A 22685-nucleotide genomic window follows, 5' to 3' on the forward strand; every position below is an offset into this window, starting at 1 on the left:
CTTGTCCTCAACATTCTGGTAAGTCCTACTTTCTCCAAACAGAACTATCCCAAAGCTTAATGGGCCACCTTAAAAAATAGTAGCAGAACCCCTCACTGGAGGTTTTTCAAGGCAGGACTACCACATTGTTGTGGATGTCTAATCCTTCCTCCTCAGGCTATCTTCTCCAGGCTAAATGTCCCTAGTTCCCACAGGTACAACTAAAGGGAATTTTGAGGTGTCCACAAAACAGTACTCTCAGTTGAGTATAATTACTACAGGAAAGAGACTTGACTCTAATTGCTAAGACATGAATGATGACTATTGAACCAAGGGAACAAGTATCAGGCAGGAGTCAGGACGGTAGGACGCTGGCAAAGACTGGTCCCTCAAGAGACTACTGTAAATCACAAAGGCCCACAGAAGATTAAGAGATCTAAGATGATAGACCAGAAGACTATTATCAGAAAAACGGGTGTCCCTCCATGTTGGCACTCTGGGAACAACAGTCCGCAGTCAGAACTCTGTCAATCCCCAAAACTGTCCCCCTTATGGGACAACATTCTTCATCTTCCTCTTAAGATTCATTCCTGCATTACCCACTAAAAATGCTCACTGGAAATGTCCACCTATATGTTCCATAGACATCTCAAATGGAACTCCATTTTTCCTCTAAGGCCACCGTTCCTCCTAAATCCACTAATTTATTAAAAGGCACCACCCTTCTTTTAATTATACAGGTTCTCCTAGAGATCATTACTGATCACAAAATAGAAATTTCGATTATACCAAACTGAAAAGTCTTTGTACAAACAAAACTAATGCAGACAAGATTAGAAGGGAAGCAATAAACTGGGAAAATATTTTTACAGTCAAAGGTTCTGATAAAGGCCTCATTTCCAAAATATATAGAGAATTAACTCTAATTTATAAAAAATCAAGCCATTCTCCAATTGAAAAATGGTCAAAGGATATGAACAGACAATTCTCAGATGAAGAAATTGAAACTATTTCTAGTCATATGAAAAGATGCTCCAAGTCATTATTAATCAGAGAAATGCAAATTAAGACAACTCTAAGATACCACTACACACCTGTCAGATTGGCTAAGATGACAGGAAAAAATAATGATGATTGTTGGAGGGGATGCGGGAAAACTGGGACATTGATTCATTGTTGGTGGAGTTGTGAACGAATCCAACCATTTTGGAGAGTAGTTTGGAACTATGCTCAAAAGTTATCAAACTGTGCATACCCTTTGATCCAGACAGTGTTACTACTGGGATTATATCCCAAAGAGATTATAAAGAAGGGAAAGGGACCTGTATGTGCACGAATGTTTGTGGCAGCCCTTTTTGTAGTGGCTAGAAACTGGAAACTGAATGGATGTCCATCAGTTGGAGAATGGCTGAATAAATTGTGGTATATGAAAATTATGGAATATTACTGTTCTGTAAGAAATGACCAACAGGATGATTTCAGAAAGGCCTGGAGAGACTTACAGAACTGATGCTGAGTGAAATGAGCAGGACCAGGAGATCATTATATACTTCAACAACAATACTAGATGATGACTAGTCCTGATGGATCAGGCCATCCTCAGCAACAAGATCAACCAAATCATTTCTAATGGAGCAGTAATGAACTGAACTAACTATACCCAGAAAAAGAACTCTGGGAGATGACTAAAAACCATTACATTGAATTCCCAGTCCCTATATTTATGCCCACCTGCATTTTTGATTTCCTTCACAAGCTAATTGTACAATAATTCAGAGTCTGATTCTTTTGTACAGCAAAATAATGTTTTAGTCATGTATACTTATTGTGTATCTAAGTTATATTTTAATATATTTAACATCTACTGGTCATCCTGCCATTTAGGGAGGGTGGGGGTGTAAGAGGTGAAAAATTGGAACAAGAGGTTTGGCAATTGTTAATGCTGTAAAGTTACCCATGTATATATCCTGTAAATTAAAGGCTATTAAATAAAAAAAAAAAAGAAATGACCAACAGGATGATTTCAGAAAGGCCTGGAGAGACTTACACGAACTGATGCTGAGTGAAATGAGCAGGACCAGGAGATCATTATATACTTCAACAACAATACTATATGATGACCAGTTCTGATGGACCAGGCCATCCTCAGCAACGAGATCAACCAAATCATTTCCAATGGAGCAGTAATGAACTGAACCAGCTATGCCCAGAAAAAGAACTCTGGGAGATGACTAAAAACCATTACATTGAATTCCCAATCCCTATATTTATGCACACCTGCATTTTTGATTTCCTTCACAAGCTAATTGTACAATAATTTCAGAGTCTGATTCTTTTTGTACAGCAAAATAACGTTTTGGTCATGTATACTTATTGTGTATCTAATTTATATTTTAATGTATTTAACATCTACTGGTCATCCTGGCATCTAGGGGAGGGGCCGGGGGGTAAGAGGTGAAAAATTGGAACAAGAGGTTTGGCAATTGTTAATGCTGTAAAGTTACCCATGCATATATCCTGTAAATAAAAGGCTATTAAATAAAAAAAAATTATACAGGTTCTCCACTTCTGAGTTCTCAACTCTTTATTCTCCTCCCTGCTTCAAAGCAAATCCCTTGCCTAGTCTTTGTTTTATTTCTCCCACAACTTCCCTCTGGAGTTCTTGCTTCCCTTTTCTGTGCCCTCCCCATAGTGTGAATCTGATAATCCTGTCAATGGTGGCTCTTACACAAGTAATGCATTAGTTCAGGGGCCCATCCCCTATCCCCTGGCTATTACAATGGCTTCCCTCCTCGGCCTTCCTCACTCCAGTCTCCTCCAAGTCCATTCTCTCTTCCATCTCTCATGGGAATCTCTCATACTGAGATTCCCAACACACAGGTCTGACTGTGACATTCCATTATTCAAGAAGCTTATTTACTTGGCATTTAAAGCCATTTATAACCTGGCTCTCCTTTACAAACTCTCTCCTCTTGTAGCACCAACCTTCTGGCTAGTTTCCACATATGACATCCCACCTACTACCTCTAGCTTCTTGCATAGGTTGTCCCCAACTCCTGAATCTTTTTCTTTTTCCTCATCTCTTAATTCTTATAGTCTCCCTTCAAGGTTAGGGTAAAGTACTGTCTCCTATTTAAAAAAAAAAAAAAAAAAAAAAAAAAGTATCGTCCTGATTCTCCCACCTGTTACTGATATGTGTGTGTGTGTGTGTGTGTTAATTATTTATCCCTGTGTAAGCTCTCTGGGGTCCACTAGGGGGCACAGCATGTCCAGTACTGGACCTCAAGTCCAGAAAATCTGAGTTCGAATCCTGCCTCAGCTATTAGCTATGTGACCCTCATTCAGGTCCCTTAACTTTTTTTATCCTCAGTTTCCCCCTCAACAAAATGATAATAATAATAGTACCCACCTCCCTGGGTAGTCTCGAGGACAAAATGAAATCCTGTACAGCGCTTGTAAGCCTTAATGCACTACGTAAATGCTAATTAGATTTTTGTCTTTGTATTCCTGGGGCTTATCAATACCTGGTACACAGGTGTCCCCAAATGTCTTGGGTCCGGTTTTAATGAGTCACTGCTCACATTTCCGGTACTTTTAAGATTCACAAGGCTCTTTCTTCACCATCATTCTAGCAGAGGGTCCCAGAAGCATCACGGTTTACAGGTAACATCTTTTTCCGTAAGCTATTTTCCCGGCACACACCGAAGGTGGAACATTCAGAGCCAGGTCTCCTGACTCAGGACACTAAGTTGATGGCAGGCTGTTTTCTTTTCAGGACAGCTGCCATCACTGACAGGGTTATCAGAACCTTTCTGTGGTAGGAGCACAGAATTGAGAGCCATGAACTCCCAAGGCTGACAAAGACGCTTTGGAGCTCGGCTTGCCCTCTGGGCAGGGGTTGTCAAACCAGTCTGGGGTTGAACAAGGACAGGGGCCCCAAGCAAGGACTGTGAGTTCGTGTGTCCCCTTCTGCACACAATAGTCACTTATTGTTTGCTGAAGTGCATTTATGGGGGGAGGGGACTCCTGCTTGGTGAAGGAGCCATACATCTGGCTCTTCCCCTCCCCCTCCCTATACAACTGTCCTCTCTTGGATCCTCTCCATAAATTCCATTTTACATAGGGACAGGATGATTCTAGGGACTCTGTTCAAAATTTCAACGTAGTGAGACCAAGGCTCTTTCAACTCCCCTGCCTCTGCTTTTGTCTCCATGTCCCTCTTCTCTTTCCTTCCCTTCTTCCCTCCCTTCCTCCTATCTCTCTCTCTTGTTTCTCTCTTTGTCTTTCTCTCTCTCTCATTTTAGCTATGTGACCCTCATCATGTCCCTTAACTTTTCTTATCTTCAGTTCCCCTCTCAATAAAATGACAATAATAATAGTACCTACCTTATTGGGTACTCCTGAGGATAAAATGAGATACTTGTACAGCATTTGTAAGCCTTAATGTACTATGTAAATGCTAATTATATTTTTATCTTTGTATTCCTAGGGATCAATACTTGGTACTATTGGTGTCCCCAAATGTCTTGGATCCGGTTTTAATGAGTAACTGCTCACATTTCCAGTACTTTTAAGATTGTCTTTCTCTTCCCTTCTCTCTCATTCTCTGTTACACACACATACACACGCTACACCTCCAGGTTTCTCAGACCATTTTAATAAAGTTGAATATTCCATAAAAAATATAAAACTTCAAATTCACTTTAGACCATGACTGACAAACATACCCATATCCTGCTTACCCTATCCCATTTTTTCTATATTCCCACCCCATTTTATCTACTCCCTCACCCTGTCCCCATCCCCCCTTCTCCCTCTCATTTTTCCTTCACCCCTAGATAGCCAATTAATTCCCACTTTCTCTTTCCTCCATGTCATCGAGCCGGAAGTTATCTTAGAGATTATTGAATCCAGCACTTTCATTTTACAGATGAAGCAACAGGAGCACAAAGGAGCCTTGACTCACCCAGAATTGGGATTCAAAGCAAGATCCAAATGCTCACCCCCCTTTCTAGCATTGCTCCCCAGTCCTTTTGTTCCCCTTCCCATGTTTGCATATTCTCCTTGTTCCCATAATCCCACCCTCACTCCCAGTTTCCCCTTCATTCATGTCCACCCCCATCCCCACCCATTCCCTTCCCTACCAGGGGTCAGCAGGTCACCACAGTCATACACACAAGAGGTTTATAAAAACGTGAAAGTAAGCGGACACGCAGGTTGCCCACCCACCCCCAGAACAGCTGCCAGCCACTAGCTTCCCAAGCACAGTGGGCTGGGGGATCAGCCCAGAGGTAACACGGTAGAGGCGGGGGGCAGAGCCCAGATAATGCAGACATCTCCTTAAGCACACGAACACGTACACCCACATATGCCAGGCAGACACACATAGCCAGGCTCTTCCATGCATTCTCAAATACATATATGTGGTCTGGGGGGCATACCAGGGACCAGGCCCTCAGGACTCCCGTGTCTCAGCACACAGAGGCCCCTCCACGGGAGGCAGATAGCACCCTGCCAGTGAGTACCTCCCTCCTTCAGCATCTTCCTCACACCTCTCAGAGCCAGCGCCTTCTTCCCGGTGCCCGACCTCAGGCCCCTGATCTGTAGCTCACACAAAGCTCAGGTCACTGAGGTCACAGGAAGCTCCTGTGTCCACCATCCCCTTCCTAGGAAAGACAAAAACCTACAGATCCCACGAGGAGGGATCGAGTTGGAGGACAGAGTCAATTCAGTACATTCATCTGCTCTCTTGATGGATGCTATCAGGTGAGCGTGAGCCCCCTGCAGACTTCTCAAAGTCACTGGTCCCTGGGGATCACAGGATCAGACTCACTGAGTATCAGAGCTGGAGAAACAGTGCCCACCAGCTGGTCCACCTCCCCCACCATCATAAAGGAGGAAAGCCTACAAAGGGAAATTACTTGTCCCGGATCATCCAGGGAAGGCATGGTAGAGTTGATGCTCAAATCCAAGTCTTCCAACTCCATTCAGTGCTCCTTCCCTGCTGGACTGACCCCAGCAGGCATCTGTGACTAGGGATTATTTCATCCCCAGGAGTCACTTGGGGTCTGGTGGTTACTTGGGGTCCCAAGTGACCTGCTGTAACAGGGCAGCTGCCCAAGCCAGGCCTCAACAATCTTTTGCGCCAAGTCATCACTCAGCACTCTCTAGATGGACGTCTCATCGCATGTGGCCAGCGGAGCCGTAGTCAGCAGGATGTGGGCTTGGTTTGGGCCTGAGTGGGAGTCCCGTAAGAAGGACGGCGGGAAGCCATTGAGGCTGCTGCCCCTTTTGCCCACAGCCAAGGCCAGTGGGAGCCGCTCATCTTCTGGGGAGGGTGATGGGGAGGGGGGGTCATGGCTGCAGCTCGTGGTCCCAGACGGAGGGGCCCCCAAGTCTAGCCCCACCTTGTTTCTCGCCAAGAGCTCCTGCTGTCGGTGTCGCTGACGCTGCCGGCCAAGCAGGAGCAAGATCAGAGTGGAAGCCACTGCTCCCAAGATAAAGCCAGCCAGCCCAGATCCCACAATTCGGCCACGGCCCTGGGGCTCCCCCCAAAACAGGTGATAAGTAGCCACCACCTGAGTGGTTCCCCCCTCCTGGCATTCACAGGCATAAGTGCCCAGGGAGCCCTGTGTCACCAACACCTCCAGCCCGTCCAGCCGAGGAATCACAGCATTTTCGATGAGACCCCCCGGCCGGTGCCAGACACAGGTTGCCCAGGCTGATCGCGGGGAACACGGCAAGACCACGTGGGCAGCGGGGACCACAGGAACCTCCAGGATGACAGGAGGTGCTGAAGAGAGACATGGGAGCAGGGGGAGCCAGTTAGGCGCCAGGTCTCTACCTACTACATTAACTTCTCTCCAGAGTTTCAACCCATCCTTTCCAAATGTCTAGAGGACATGTCTTCCCAGGATGCCAAAGGGGCTCACTGCATTCAAATTCAACATGTTCACACCTGAATTCATCATCTTCCCTACCCTAGCTCCTCATTCTCAGCTTCCCTGGTTCAGTGAGTAGTGCCCCCATCTTTTTTTTTTTTTTGCTGAGGTAATTGGGGTTAAGTGACTTGCCCAGCTCACACAGCTAGGAAGTGTTAAAGGTCTGAGGCTGGATTTGAACCCAAGTCCTCCTGACTTCAGGGCCGGTGCTCTATCCACTGTGCTATCAAGCTGCCCCATAGTACCCCCATCTTTATAGGCACCAGAACTCAAAGCCTTGTTATCTTTGAGTCTTTGCTCTTCTTCACCCCAACCCTGAACAACATAAGTTCTTAAATCCAACTGATTTTAAATCCTTCCACAATCTCTCTCACATCTGTCTCGTCTCAACTCACACTGCTATCACCTCTTACCTGGACTTTTATAACACCCTCTTAAGAGGTTTTCCTACTTCTACTCTCTCTTCCTTCTTCATACACACTTTCCAAGTTATCTTCCTAACACACATTATCTCTACCTCCAATATATATCTACTAAATAGAGTATATAAACTTTGGATACCGGCATTTGAGAATCTATACAACTTGGATCTGTCCCAACCTTCTCTCAAATTATCCTCCTCCCTGAATTTTGTCTTCCAGACCAAATGGATTACATCCTTACTTTTGTGTACCACACCTTGATTGGACTCTTCCAACCCCCATAGAAACTCCTATTGTTTAGTTTCCTTTCTCATTTAAACTCATATTCAGTTGTCATCTCCTCCAGGAAGCCTTCCATGGCCCTTTCCTCCCATTTCCATTAAGAGAGATCTTCCCTTCCTCTAAATCTTACAGCTCTTTGCTTGGACCTCTCTCAGCATCCACTCTACTCTCTCCTATATCAAAGTGACTTGCATCTTTGTTTTTCCCCCTGTTGTATTGTAAGGCACTTCAGGTCTCAGTCTGTGTAATAGCTATTTTTGTATCCCTTAATGACAAACACAGCTTATGAACATTTGTTGAATTGAACTGAGAGAACTGAGCCAGAGAAAAATTAGGGCAGGCAATAAGTTAGACAAATGAGGGTCATTTCCAGAGACTGTATGAGTCCATGGGTTCATAAGTGGCACTGACATTTAGCAACCCTTCAAACAGGTCCAAAACTAAGGCTTCTACATCCTCCTCCCTTTCCTCCCATCCTTTAGCCACACATACCTCCAGGTTCCTTGGGGCAAAGAGAGGATGCATTTCCCAGCTCAATGTCTTGGAGCAGCCTAGAATCAGAATAAAGCTCAGTTAAAAAAAACAAAAAACAAATCATGGATCCCTCTTTTGTTCCCATCATCTCCTTTAATTACTCCCACTACTCCATCAGCCCTCCAAACTCCCAATTACCTTCCACTACTTCCCACCACCCTCTATCATTATTCTCCATCATTATCTCCTAACACATCCCTATTATACTATCATTATCTTCCAACACTTCTATTATTCCTGTCACTCCACTGTCATTCCTCAACTTTGTCCTATCGTTACTCATTGATACTCTATTCTCCTGTCCCATCATCACCTCTTCATCACCTCTCAAAACTCTCAACTATTTCCCATTATTTTTCCTACCACTGCAGCCTTCACAATTCTTCCACTACCACCATTCATTTAGCCTTTCTTATCGATCTTTTCCATCATCATCTCTCAGTAATTTGTCTCAATTAGCAACTCTTAAATTCCTATCACTCCCTCAATAATCCTTGAGAATTCCTTCATCATCCACTAATTTTCCTCCCATAATTACCTTTTCATTACTCAATCATTCCCTATCTTTTTTCTAACCCCTCCCAAATCACCTTCTTCTATCTCCCCATGGCAGCCCCAATTTTCCCCATGCTCCTCAATAGATAAAATTTGTGACCTTCATGCAAAAATCACTATTAAGCAGAAGGTAACCAGACCTAGGAAAAGGTCTTGCCTAAGAAAAGCTTAATTTTGGCATAGAAAGTACACCTGTGGGAAGGGGATGACAGACACATATGCTAGAAGAACAGAGACAACAGACAGACAGACTAACCAATAGAGAAGAGATGTGAGACGGAGAGCTTGGCTGACAGACGGGGCAGAGAAAAGAGACATCACACTGGAAGGGCAGAGGTGACGGACAGAGACATGCTGACAGGATAGAGAAACTCAGAATTCAGGTCACGCTCACCCCTCGCCTGCCCCAATGTGGGCAACACAAGCCTTGAGCCTGGAGCTCCAAGCACAGGCTGGGTCTCGGGCCAGGATGCACTCTCTGCAGCTCCGGAAACGGCCACAGTTTGTGATGTTTACCTGTGTCACCTCAGAGCCAGAGCCAATCAGGAGCCAACCCTGAGGAAGAAGCAGGGAAAATGGAAAATGGTCCAGCCCCAATTAGTCATAAGCCAAGATGCCTCCTCCATCACAGTCATCAGACAGCCTCCCTTGGGGTTCATAAGCAACAGCCATCCCCCTAAGGTCTGCTGGGCACTAGAGGTAACTCACATCATGCAGCTGGAGAGTTTCAACTGGTTGAGGCTCCAGGAATAAGGTCAGGTCCTCGAGGATGCTGAGGTGAGAGCCAATCCGTACTGCTCGATGCAGGTGTCCATTTCCTGGGGAACAGGTGGGGGCTAGAACACCACTATGTGTGTTGTGTGTGAGCATTTGCCTCTGTGACACTGTGCGGTATTATGTAGGTACAGACACATCACTATGTGAGACCACATCACCCTGGGGCTATCACCACACTACAGGTGACCTTCTACCTTATCGGAGGGATCTCTCCATCAAGACCATCCCCTTATCATGTGGAGAGCTACGGCTGCCTATAAAAGCATGATTACACTTGGACTACTGCAGCGGGCTCTTTAATGGTTCTCTCTGGGTACCAATCTGTGCTCCATTCATCTGGCACAGCAACATTCACAAAACACAGATCTGACCATGTCATTCAATCTACTGCTCCAGAAGCTCCAGATTCCCTATTGCTTCTAGGCTCACAGACAAATTCTTTTGTTTGGCATTTAAAGTTCATCCCGGTCTCGTTCCACCTGACCTTTCTAGGTATATAATGCATTATGACTCTATGGTAGCATCAGACAGGCCTGCTGTGTGTTCCTCATCCAATCCAGTCGACCCTCTACTCTCTGCCCTCGCTGATCATTATCCATTTCAGAATGCCTGTGCCATCACCATTACCTGGCTTCCCTCGAGACCCACATGAGACCTTTCCTGATGCCCCCAGTCATTGGCCCTCCCCACTGAAATGACTTTTTTTTTTGCTGAGGCAATTGGGGTTAAGTGACTTGCCCAGGGTCACATATAGCTGACTTTTTTATATTCTGTATTTACTTATATATGCATGCTATTGTATCCTCCCATAGAATGTAAGCTTCTCAAGGTCAGAGACTGTTATGTTCATCTTTGTAGCTCCGGCACTGGGCATATGGAATAAACTTAAGAAATGCTTGAACAACCAATTGACTGCAGGATATAGAACTATGATCAATGGGGAGAGGGTGGGAAGAGGAGCTGCAGAGAGGCAGATTTTGACTCATCTTAAGGACAAGCTTTCTAGTGACTAAAGCTTTCTATCAGTGACTCTTTCATGAGTCAGTGAGTTGCCTGGAATCAGAAATATTCAAATAGAAGATGAATGACCTTTTCTGAAGGTTGTCCTAATGGGGATTCCTCCTCAAATGAAGATGCTCTGAATAGATTCTGACTAGAAGACTAGATACTCTGAGGTCCCTTCCAAGCTTGAGATTCTACATTCCAGGATTCACCTGTCCCCAGGTAGAGTACATCATACTCTTCTCCCAACAAGCTTGTCACTCTGTGAGCTGCAATCCGGTGGTAGACTGTGTCGGAGGTCATCAGCAGGGGCTGGCCATCAGCAGGGTAAACTGGCTGGTCCATAAGAGGGTGGTCCCGAACGAAAGTCAGAACTCGGTCAGGAAGAGAAAGTGATGAGCCAAAGCCTTGCAGCTTCATTTGGTTGGTTATGCACTGGGGAGTGGAGAGTGAAAGGGAAGAAGTATGAGGAAGGACTAGAAAGGGATAAGTACTAGGAATAAGGAAAAGCCTGAGCGGTAATCCCTGAGGGACTTACAGGGATATTCTCTGGGGGAGTTCCAATCTTCCCCTGCCCTCCCCTCTTCCATCTCCTTCTAGACTCACCATTCCAGGCCTGGGGTGGGGGACATCACTGTCCATCACAGGCACTCCCCTATTGCAGTCATGCTTGAATTCCCTAAATGGGCCACTCATTGAAGACCGGATGTCTTGGGGATGGAAGGCACAGATGGAAGAAATGGCAACTCCATCCCTGAGAAAACAGATGCCAAGAAACCAGAGGTTAGGGTGCTGAATGGGGATGGCCTATCCCTGGGTAAAGGGTTGGGATGTGGAAATAATTTGAGGACAGATATTGTATGGAAAGTGATTAGGGACAGAGATTCTGACAAAGCATGGGAGAGGGAGGGACACTGGGGACCTTGGAGGAAAAAAATCTGAAACAAATTGTTGGAGACAAGAAAGCATTACCCTTTTTTTAATAAAAATATACTTAGATCTAGAAAAGTGTTTAGGGATCATTTAGTTTAACTTCATTTTATAGAAATTGAAACCCAGAGATGTTAAGCTGCAAAACACGTGCAGTAAATAGTAGATTTAGGATTCAAACCCAGAGCCTTCAATTCCAAATCCAGGATTCTTTCTACTGTACCCTGCTGTTTCCCCCTCAGTACCTCCCTCCTCACCACTGGGAGGAGAAGACCCCATAGAAGAGGGGAACCCCTTTGCCAGGCTTCAGTCGCAGGGCTGTCATATCCTGCAGGATGCTGGAGATTCGGCCATGGGTCAGCCCTGGACACAGCAACTCAGCTTTCAGAAATGTTGTCCACCTCCGCTGGAGGGTCTTCAGACCCCCAAGGTCTCCCTGGAGACACAGAGATATTATTTAGAGTCAGCAATAATGGAGGGAGCTAACCCCAGATTTCTTCATCTCAAGGTGGAGACAGATATAGGAAGATAGAGGTAGAGGGTCTGCCGGAGATGTGGAGTCACATGGAGTCTCCATACATGGGGAGATCAGCTGTCCAACACCCCTACCCTGACTTCCCACTTTCAGGACCGGGAGAGCGAAACTGGAGAAAGATTGTACAACAAGGTCATGCTGAGGAGGCAAGAGGGACAGCAACCAAAATAATTAAGGGGGAGGAAGAACAATGCCCCCCCCACACAGACCCTCCATTCCCAGGATAGAGAGAGACAGGGCAAAGCGAGAGGAAGAGATCAAGAGTTACAGGAAATGCTGAAGAAGGGGCTTAGAGCAGATGGTTAGAGCAGAAAGAAACCTCACCGCACACACACGAGCCACACGTGGGACCTTTACTGGCTGATACACGTCAGAGTCTCGAGCTGTCTCCGTGAAGAAGAAATAGATTTCGTTGTCTCCGTCCTCCTCCCCCCAGTCGGCTGGGCTCAGGGATATAGCTGCCACAAACTTTGGAACTAGGGAGATAGGAGACTTTAGATACCATGCCGGGACACACCAGAGCCCTTCTTCCACCTCAAGGGGCTCCTAGATCTCCTTCTGCCGTTTCCCTACCATTTAGCCAGGCTGGTGAGACCTCTGTCCGGATCCGCTCTTCAGCGGGGCCTGTGGCCCGAGAGATAATTGGCTCTGTCCCCAGAAAATTATTCATGCTGGCAGTATAGAGGACGCCCCCTAAAGAAAGACAAATGGGGAGACTGGAAGTAAAGATGCAATGTGGAAATGTCAGATATTGTATGGAGAGTGATTAGGGACAGAGACACTGAAAAGAGCAGTAGGGGACAGATATTTCTTCAGAAGAATGGTGGGAGACACAAATAAATCTTGGAGCACTCTGCCCCCCACTTACCAGTCATTACAGCAGCCGACCGCTGGGTTGGCTCAAAAGGGCATTTCCCTCGGCCACTTTCTAGCCTTTCAACCTGATGGAAACTGGATACGTCCTATGGTCCAGAGAGCAGTGACAAGACCACATTGGAATCAGTGGGGGGGTCAACACAGGAGGTCAGCATAGGGGGTCAATGTCCAGTCAAGGCAGGTCAATGTTAGGTTATGGGGAGGTCATAAGGAAAGGTTAGTCTGGGGGCTTCCAAGCCCCCAGTATTAAAGTTACAGGAAAAGATCAACTTGGGATGACAGAGCATCCAGGGAAAGAGAAGTCAATGCAGGAGGAGTTAATAGAGAGTTAATAGAAATTCCCCTCAATTCTTCTCTTTTCTGAATGTTTCCTCTACTTTTCTGAATGTTTTCCCTACACTGCCCTCCATGTCCATTAAGAGGTCCTACTCAAGTAATTTTCCTCCATATAAGAGAAAGAACATGAAGTCTAGGGCTTTCTTCTGAACATCATCATGAATTTTCATTCAACCCTTCCACTGGCCCTTCCATGAACCTTCCCTTCCCATAGAGGAAATGGGGAAGAGAGTCAGAGTGAATACATAGGGGAGGGGAGATCAAGAAGATTAGGAGCTTTAACCAAAAGGCTAACAAATGTGTAGTTTGGGGATCAAGCTATTGAGTAGTCTCCCAAGAACCAAGAAAGAGAAGAGGAGATTGAGTAGAGCTGAGAAGGATAAGACAAGACCAGCTTCTTGAGACTCCAAAGCACTCTTTTTGAAAATAATCTTCCTCAAACCTCAAAAAACTTCAACTTTTTTCAGAAAAAAATGCAAACTTCTTGGCCTGGCATTCAAGGCTTTCCAAAAATCAGACTCATTTTTCTTCCCAGAAATTTTACACTTCTCTTTCCTCAGCCAAACTGAGGCCCATGCTGTTCCTCAGTATCACCCTGCCTTCTCTCACCTTTGAATATTAGTACTGGCTGTCCTCCATGCTTATAATGTACTTCTGCATCTCTAATTGTTCAAATCCTTCTCTTCAAGGTCTAGCTCAAGTATTCTCTCTTCTATGAAGCTTGCCCTGAATCCCCTCCTCTGATGAGCTGAAATCAATCTCTTCTTGCTTAAGCTGCACTGAGGCATTTTATGTGAAACCAGTCTCATCTTTGACTCACTTATCTGGGTAATTGTTAGATTTCTCTCATTCAATTGTAAGTTCTTTGAGGATAGTGACTTTTCCCCACAACCTTAATACATAACAGGCATTTAACAACTGTCTGTATAATTGAATTAAATTTTTCATAATTCTAAGCCATTCCTGGCTTATCATTTTGGCCCAATCTGTAAAGTCCTCAGAAATTCTGAGACAAGACAGTATAGCTGGAGAGGACATTAGACATGGAGTCTGAATGACCCTACATTTCAAATCCTACTTCATATACTTACTAGCTGTATGACTCTGGTTAAGTCTATGGGCTCCCTTTCTAACTCTAAATCCATGATCCTACAATCCCTTCAGGGACAATGGGCTTAATTTGAAACAGAAAAAAAGGATAGGAGCAAGAAGCTGTGATAGCCACCTCCCATTGAACAGTATGTGGGAGCAAGATGGTAGGATCCTTTTGGGATGGGAGTCAAATATCCACACCTTCACTTCTGTACCCATGACTACAACCTTAGTTCCAGTCTTGTGTCTTTTATCCAGTCCCTAGTTTACACTAGCTACCTTACACTGGCACTGTTATAATAGTCTTTGAAAAGTTAGATTGTCCTCCTCCAATTCTGTATACTACTAGAAAAAAAAACCTGGCTTCCTATTCTGTCATTGACACTTACTAGCTATTTGATCCTGAACAAATTATTTTATCTCCCCAAATCTCAATTTTCTCATTTGTAAAACTGCTATGGGGTACTTGTGAGTTTATCTTTCATATTATAGAAATGCATCATTCTTTCTAAGTCACAATTCTGATCATGGTCCTTCCCTGTTCAAAAACCTTCAGTAGCTCACTAGTATCCCCCTCATAAAGGTTTAAATGCTTCAGCCTGATATTTGAGGTCTTTGCTTCCTAATCTAATCTCTCTATCTAAGACTATTCTCCAATACAAACTCTATGTAGACTCAGCCATTCTGGGCACCTTCTAGTTCTCTAGGGATTTTCTGCTCTTTTCCATATCTAAACTTCTACCAGAAATTCCCTGACACCATGCAAAGCAACCTTAAAGAGCAGCTAGAGCAACTCTTACCAGTAGCTTGTTACCCCCTTCTCTACAAGAGTTCCAATATGGTGTCACATAAATTGCTAATACATGGAAACTCATTTTTCCATTAACAACCCATTATACTCTGGGACAACATTGTTAGGATTTTTTTCCTGATACTAAACTGAAATTTGCCTCCTTATAATTATCATCCTCTTCTTCTCCTAGTTCTGCCCTTTGTGGTCAAGCAGAACAAGTCTTCCACATCATCCACACTTTTCAGATATTTAAAACAAGAATCACCTTTTCCCTATAAAGTTTTCTCTCCTCTAGATTAAGGCATCTTAGTACCTTCAACTAGCTTCCACTTTCCTTCCTATCCTATCTACTTTCCTTGGGGTAAACAGTTTGGTAGAGTTCTAAAATATGTTATACAGAATTGGCCACAATATTCCATAGAGTCTAACTTTCCTTTGCCTTGGTCAGGCCCTATTATTATCCCTCTGTGCTGACTCACATTGGGCTTAGAGGTTATTAAAAGCCCAGAATCTTGTTCATATGAAGTGCTATCTAGCCACATTTCCTTTACCTTGTCCTTATATGGTTATTAGGGTTTTTTAATCCCATATATTTAAGTTTCCGCAGTATACTACCAGGACTGGGAAGTTCTTTTCACGGATTTCTTTGGTTATATGTCTCTATATGCATCTTTTCCGTATGTTCTTTTCATAGCTGGATTCATCAAAGAGCTGCCTATGCAGTCACATCCACCTCTTCAGATGCCCTCCAACTATCTTCTTCCCCATGAATATTTGTTATTATATTGTCAAAATTTCAATTTTAAGAACTTCCTCATGAGTTGATTTCTCTTTCAGTCTCTGGCCATGGGATTACAGAATCCCGTGAAAATACAGATAGGTGGCAGCCAAAAGGAACAGGTTCCTAAGTAGAGTTGGACAATGGAAGTGACCTGAAGGCTTTATAAGCCCAGAAGTAAATCTAGGAGAATACACATTGGCAAGTGACTCCTCAGTTCACAGTGGCAAATCCAGTATATAAACAGGAATTAAGACCTGTGCCTAAAATGGGCACAGATGAAAAAGATGATACAGTTCCTAAAGGAATTTTTTGCATTTATATGTATGTAAATATCCATGAATTTACATTCACTGGTATTAATATTTATTAATATTCTTTTTTCCCATCTCAAAGACATTATGTCAAATGGCTAGAAGTTATAGTAGAAAGAATACTATACTTGGGGTCCAAGGACTAAGGTTCAAATTTAGCATCTGCTATTTAAAATCTGTATTATCTTGGGCAGTTCCCTTCTCTTTGTTCTACATTTTCCTCTACAGAAAAAGGACAGAACTCTTAAGTTCTTTTCTAGCTCTAATTGTATCATCTAATATAGTAGGACCTCCCAAAGACATAGGAAGACAACTAGCACATACCTTTGCAGCCAGTCAAGAAGGGCTTGAGCGAACTTACCTATTTAGCAAAACAGAATAGATATAACCCTGAATACATCGAGTGGCTTAGAAGCCAGGAAACAAAATCTAAGAATAACAGGAAATAATAAGGTTGAGAATCTACTGGTCATCCTGCCATCTGGGGGAGGAAGTGGGGGGTAAGAGGTGAAAAATTGGAACAAGAGGTTTGGCAATTGTTAATGCTATAAAGTTACCCATACATATAACCTGTAAATAAAAGGCTATTAAAAAAATAATAATTATAAGGTTGAGAATGGATGGTAACAGAAAGAGGAAGCCACAAGATTTTCAAGATGAGTGGTCCTTTCAGACAACCCTCCCTATCCAGGTAAATGAAGAGGTAGTTATCACTGATGTAGAGGAAGAAGAGTGACCCCAGAAAGGATGGTCAAACCAGGATACTGATAGTAAGGCCTGAGGATCTTCCCAGAGCTGGACTTGACATGCTAGGGCATGACTTCTGATCATCTTTGCTGAACTACTACATATTCAAAGATCCTTTACTCAAGAAAGAAAGCTTTTTTTCTTCCCTTGTACCATTGTCACACAGGATGACTAATCTCTTTCCTTTGAGGTATTATATTAGTTCTGCCTGAAACAAGGCAACAGAATGAGCAACCAAATAGAAGGCAGAAGATATACCAGATTTAGGCTCAATTCAAGAGAAATCTTCCTTTCAAAATTTTTTCCAAGGATGGAATGGGATATTTGAGATAGGAAATGCTCCAGTACAAGTTTAATAGACATTTCTAAGTTGCCTTCCAGTGCTAAGAGGCTATGAGTCTGATATCTTTGTGTTTTTACTTGAACACTAGAAGGGTGGTTAATGAAAAGAATACTTCTCCTTGGAGTAACTTGGGTTCGAGTCTGGGTTTGAACCTATACTATTTTAGACATATACCTTATGAATATATCTCAGTTTAGATATAAGAAATATACTTGTCCATATAACAAGGGCAAGTTAATTAAGCTTTCTGACTAAACTGAGGACTGATTACTTTGAGCAGGGGCATAACTTGGACATGGACCATGGGAGTAAAGTGAAGATGGAAGCAAGATTCGGCAAATGGGAGTGAGAAAAGGACACAGGAATAGAGGTATGATGATAAGAAGTGATGGTGGGTCACTGACCTTTGAAGGCTTACCCTATCATTAATTCTATATACTCAGTAACCTTAACTTCTATGACCATCCCATCCTGTGTTGTCCCTATGTCTCCCACATTTCTCCCAAGTACAACTCACAATGACTCCATGTTCTCGTTACACCCCCACCCCTTTCCCATGCATCCCTCCCTTCCACATATTCCCTCTATATCCAGTCACTCACAATGATCCCGCACTGTGGGTCGAAGGCAAAGGTACCGCACGTGAGAAGGTGAGAAGCATTAACCATGGCAAGAATTCGAATGTAATTATGACAATCAGCCTGGGAATCAAATTTGTCAAACAAAGACAGGGGATCAGAGAGGTCATAGTAAACGGGAAGCACCAGGGACGGAGATTTCAAATAGAGTCAGCAATGGTGAGAGACAGCTGGGGTCAGAGAGGGTGAGGGATGGAAAGGGTACCCAGGACATCAGTGGGGGCGGGGGGTTGTCAATGACTGAGTCCAGCGGGGCCGAGTCCATTGTGGAAGTGTAAAATGTGTTCAGGCCAAGGTGTAGGATTGGAGGTTGAATTTATACTCACCTCCTTCTTGCCCTTCTTTCTGCAGGTCTGTCTGTGGGCTTCAGGCACTGGCCAGTCAATCTGAGGAAGATTTAGGAGTAACCACCCTCTTCCCTAGGCTTCCTAATATCTCTCTATGTGGCTTTTGGGCCAGATCAGAGTAGGGGAAATGGGCAAAAAATCTTAGAATTTGGGCTCTGAGGAGCCCCCCCCCCCAAGGAAATAAGGTACTATGGTTTCCAGCATCCCTAGGAGCCCCCTCCAAGTTAGCATGCATGTTCTCAGCACCATTTCAGGGGAAGCATTATAAAAATATGGGAAACATTAGATATAGATATATATATATAAAACTCTCATTCCCCCAACCTCCATCCCTTCCAGTTTGCCAAGACCTCTTTTCAGCACAATAATCTTTATCTATCTAATGCCTTTTGATCAGCATGAATCTCCCTGTTACACTGACTCTTCCCTCCACAGTGACTCATTTGATTAGCAAGAAGCCCCACCACACAACAAGGTGCTTTTACATGTCCTGAGGGCTAGATTCTGGTTCATGTCCATCTCTCACCTTTTGGGTCCTCCCCTCTGTGAGAGGTAGGGGCAGAGCAAAAATGGCATCTTGGGCACCAACATAAAGTGTATTGGAAACAGGATCCACAAGGAGGACAGAGTAATTTTGGGTCGAAGGGGCAGAGAACCGGGTGAGGAAAGGGTCCGACTCTAGAGAGGAAAGAGGAATTAGGAGGTAGAGGAAACATCTTCAGTCTGGCAAGACCAGCCCCATCCTATCTGATTGCCATACAGACAATAGCCCAGTGTTCAATTCTTTCTTTACCTTCCTCAATAATCTTTATTATGCATAGATATGACAATATCATGCCTCTTTTCAAAGCTATTTCCCATAGCTCAAACTCCTCTGCCTAGAATTCAAGGATTTCCACAATCTATTGCCATCTTATCTCTTTAGCCTAACCCCATAGCATTCTATTCTCCATGTACTGTATTGTTCAGAGTCCAGTTCATGAAATACACTTCCTCTCTTACACTGTTCTTTATGACTGAAATTTCCCCCACCCTTCACCTGTTGAGATAATGTTGGTAAAGCACTTAGCCCAGTGCCTGGCACATTAAGAAATAATGGCACTTAAGAAATGTTTGTTCCCTTCCCTTCTTCTTCCCCTTTGAATTCCTACCCAGTCTTTAAAGTCCTACTCAAACACTACCTCTCCTACAAAGCCTTCTCTCATTTCCCCGTTGTTAGCAGTGACTTTTCCCTTCAGAACTCACACAGCATTTTCATTTTGCTTCTCTGAAATGCTTGTCTTGCTGAGTTCTGTATGTCTCCAATTCTCCTACAACATTGTAAATGCCACAAAAGAAGAGCTTATACTAATCACAATAGGCTAGAAACAGTAAGCACTTAATGAATATTTATTGAAGTAACACATTTGTTGAATAAATGTTAACTGCCCCATCTTTAGGTACAATTGAGTATGTATGTTGTTCCCAGGTGCTGCTAGCAGAGGAGCAAAGAATTCAGCTAAATTATCCAGACAATTACCTACTCTTTATTAAAAATAAAAGCATAAATACTTATTTATCTCTAATTTCTCCTCCTAAACAGGGTGGTACATTATAGGAAGCAAAGTTTAAAGAAATACACTAAAATGTGTATTAAATGCCTTCTCTCATTAAATCATTCATTATTATTATTTGCTATTTAATCTAACTCCAGAGTAAAAAGAGTTATTAGTCACTATCCACTAACCACAATGTTGTTCCCTAGAATCCCACATAGCAATTTGTTTTGCAACTCTCTAATATCCCAATCAAGTAACATTGGATATTATAGTTATGACTTTTTCTTAACTCCCTAAACTATAAATCTCATAAATCCCAAGTAAGGGACTATTTCACCTAAATGAATATCTCCTCTAGTGATAGGTCTCTCTTCAGTCACATCTGTTCATAGGAACATAGGAAATTAAATGTTTATTAAATGGATGTAACTTAAGAATACCCTTTAACTTTCTCCCCATGATTTTTGGGGATTGTTCCCTCCCCCACACTAAGGATTTGTGCTTACTTGGGCCATGCTCTGGTCCACTCCAGATATTGCTGCCTTAATACAATACCCAAAGCTTATTAATCTTCCTCTATATACCTGAATTATGTTCCTGCTTGTGGCTTCTTGCTTCATCTGGACCTCCAGGCACTGACCATGGTCTGATTGCCTAGATCCCATATTTTGGCTTTTTCTTTCTGTTTTAGCTTAAAACTGCAGCTTTACCCTCTGAATTCACAATACCTGCATACTCCACCTACACAAAATGATGCCATGATTAGAGGCCCTTTCTCACACACCATTTTCTCCACGATATATCTGCGTAGCATAGCTTCCAGGCCTGGCCCCATCTGCTCAACCCTATCTTACTGCCACCTTTGACCCAGGGCTAACACTAAAAACCAAACGGTAAAAAAAGATTGTACCCAGGTTCTATGTACACATATCCGTAATTGCCTCCCTTCCTTCCCATTCAAATCAAAGGAAACTAGCTTGCCTTACTCTAAGACTCTTTTCCCCTATAATCTTTGGAACTCATTAAGGCTGGAAAACTTATTTTGCTTAGGATTATGTAAGAAGGTTCATTAATAAGCCTAGCACCTCCCAGTCCTTTACAACATCGAAAACAGGTCTTTTTTTCCCACTAAACCTTTTAAAATGCTGCTGCATAATGGGTGGGATGGGGAATTGAAGGTTTGCAGGGTAGGAATGGGGTGTAGATAGGGGTCTTGGAGGAAATAAAGAAATATGGGAGAGTTCAGCATGTCCAGGGACAAGGATGCTAAGGGAATAAGGCAGGGAAAAGGAAAAGTAGAGGCACAGAAAGGAGTGGGAAGGGGCGGATTCTGGGCTTAGAAGAGGGAGGAATGGGTTTCCTACAAAGGGATTGGAGATATGGGGAGGGGCACAGACAGCTATGATGGGCATGTGGTTGGGGGGAACACACGGATGGAAGAATTCTTGATTCAAGAGAGGTGGGCGTTGGGGAGGGAATTCTGAGCAGCACAGGGCTGGGGGAACTGTGGGCAGCAGAGAGATGGGGGTGGGGCACAGGCAACTCCCCGTTTAAGAGAAAAGGGTTTTTAGGAAAATGATGGGGAATCTCCCTGCTCGGGGAGGGCGTGCGGCGGAGGGAGATGGGGAACATAGAAAACTGGGAGCTCTCTGTTCAGGAAAAAATGCACATATATATATGGTTTGTAAACAAGGAGGAGGGAGTTTCCAGATCGATAGAAAAGGGTTGTGAGAATAGGAAGCCGGGTATTCCCGGCTCAGGGGGAAAATGGTTGAGAACAGACGGATGAGGGAGTCCCCTGTTTAGGAAAAAAGGGCTGCCAGCACGGAGGGGAGAAAGGACTGAAATCGGGGGGAGTTCCCCGGTCCGCGGCAGAGGCAGAGGCGGGGGGGGATGGAGGAGGAGGGGGTCGGGGACTCGGGGGCACCGCTACCCGCGAGGACTGCGCTGGGCGGGGCGGGGCGGCACCTGCTCTTACCCGAGGCTGTCAGCGAGGTCCTGGGCACGGAGGACGGCAGGCGTCCGAGCCGGGGCTCGCCCCAGGCGCCGGCAGCGGCGCAGCTCGCCAGCAGCACCAGCACCTGAACCCGCAGCGCGGGGCAGGGCGCGGCCCCCCCGGAGGCGGGAGCAGCGGCAGCGGCACGAGGCCGCAGGCGGCCCGGGCGGGGCCGGGCGGGGGACACCCGCATCCCCATCGGCCGTCCGCCAGCTGGGGGTCCTCCCGCGGCGGCTGCAGCGGGCCCGGGCGCCGCCTCCCGGCTCGGGCCTCAAGCTCCGCCCTGCGCCGGGTCCGACTCGGCCCGGTTCGCCCGTCCTCGGCCCCGCCCGGCCGTCCTCGGCCCTGCCCGCACCCGGCCCCGGTCCTGCTGGTGGGACAGAGTTGGGCCCGCGGGCGGCGCTGGGGGCAGATGCCGGGTAGGAGCTTAAGCTAAATTCTGAACGGCAGCCGTGGCCCCACCCCCGCAGGTGGCGCAGTGGACATGCCCCTGGAAGGCAGCCAATAGAGAACCGCCTTTCCTACGTCAGCCAATTAAGGCCGGGAAGAGGAAGGCAGGGCTCCATGTGGGCGGGGACTGGGGCCAGGTAAAAGCTGGGCGCAGCCCAGGTGGAGACCTAGCTCCGGCCTCGGCGGGAGAGCCTGCGGAGATAACGGGGCGCGTCCTGGCCGTCACAAAGACCATCCCGGGGGGATTCCGACGCGGGGCTGGACCCCGGCCAGGAGAGCATTTCCACTCTCATCACTGACAGGGGGCGTGGCGGAAGAGAGGGAAGGAAGCCAGAAAGGAGGGTTCCAGTGTCAGGCTTGTCCCTTAGACAGCAGCAGCCCCGAAGTCAGCAGGACCTGAGTATAAATCTGGCCTCAGACACTTAACACTCCCTAGCTGTGTGACCCTGGGCAAGTCACTTACCCCCAATCCCCTTCCCC

General features: G+C 45.1%; 1 protein-coding gene across 2 annotated transcripts; it reads right to left on the reverse strand.

Moving 5' to 3' along the window:
* Positions 1 to 4614: 4614 nt before the first annotated feature.
* Positions 4615 to 22251, reverse strand: SEMA4F (ssemaphorin 4F). Of its 2 annotated transcripts, XM_031944277.1 has the most exons (14): positions 21738 to 22251; positions 18748 to 18899; positions 18201 to 18260; positions 17839 to 17937; positions 12826 to 12919; positions 12531 to 12650; positions 12282 to 12433; positions 11680 to 11858; positions 11099 to 11246; positions 10705 to 10927; positions 9422 to 9531; positions 9108 to 9268; positions 8117 to 8175; positions 4615 to 6772 (listed from the first exon to the last, which is right to left on the reverse strand). In XM_031944277.1, exons 1-14 carry the CDS (start codon positions 21952 to 21954, stop codon positions 6147 to 6149), a joined length of 2400 nt encoding a protein of 799 aa, XP_031800137.1. In that variant the 5' UTR covers positions 21955 to 22251; the 3' UTR covers positions 4615 to 6146. The 2 variants fall into 2 exon arrangements, with proteins under 2 accessions (XP_031800137.1, XP_031800138.1); XM_031944278.1 differs by lacking the exons at positions 12826 to 12919; positions 18201 to 18260; positions 18748 to 18899; positions 21738 to 22251 and having other exon boundaries at positions 17839 to 17905.
* Between the last annotated feature and the right edge of the window lie 434 nt (positions 22252 to 22685).

This window comes from Sarcophilus harrisii, chromosome 6 (assembly GCF_902635505.1).
Source record: "Sarcophilus harrisii chromosome 6, mSarHar1.11, whole genome shotgun sequence".
Classification (NCBI taxonomy): Eukaryota; Metazoa; Chordata; class Mammalia; order Dasyuromorphia; family Dasyuridae; genus Sarcophilus; species Sarcophilus harrisii.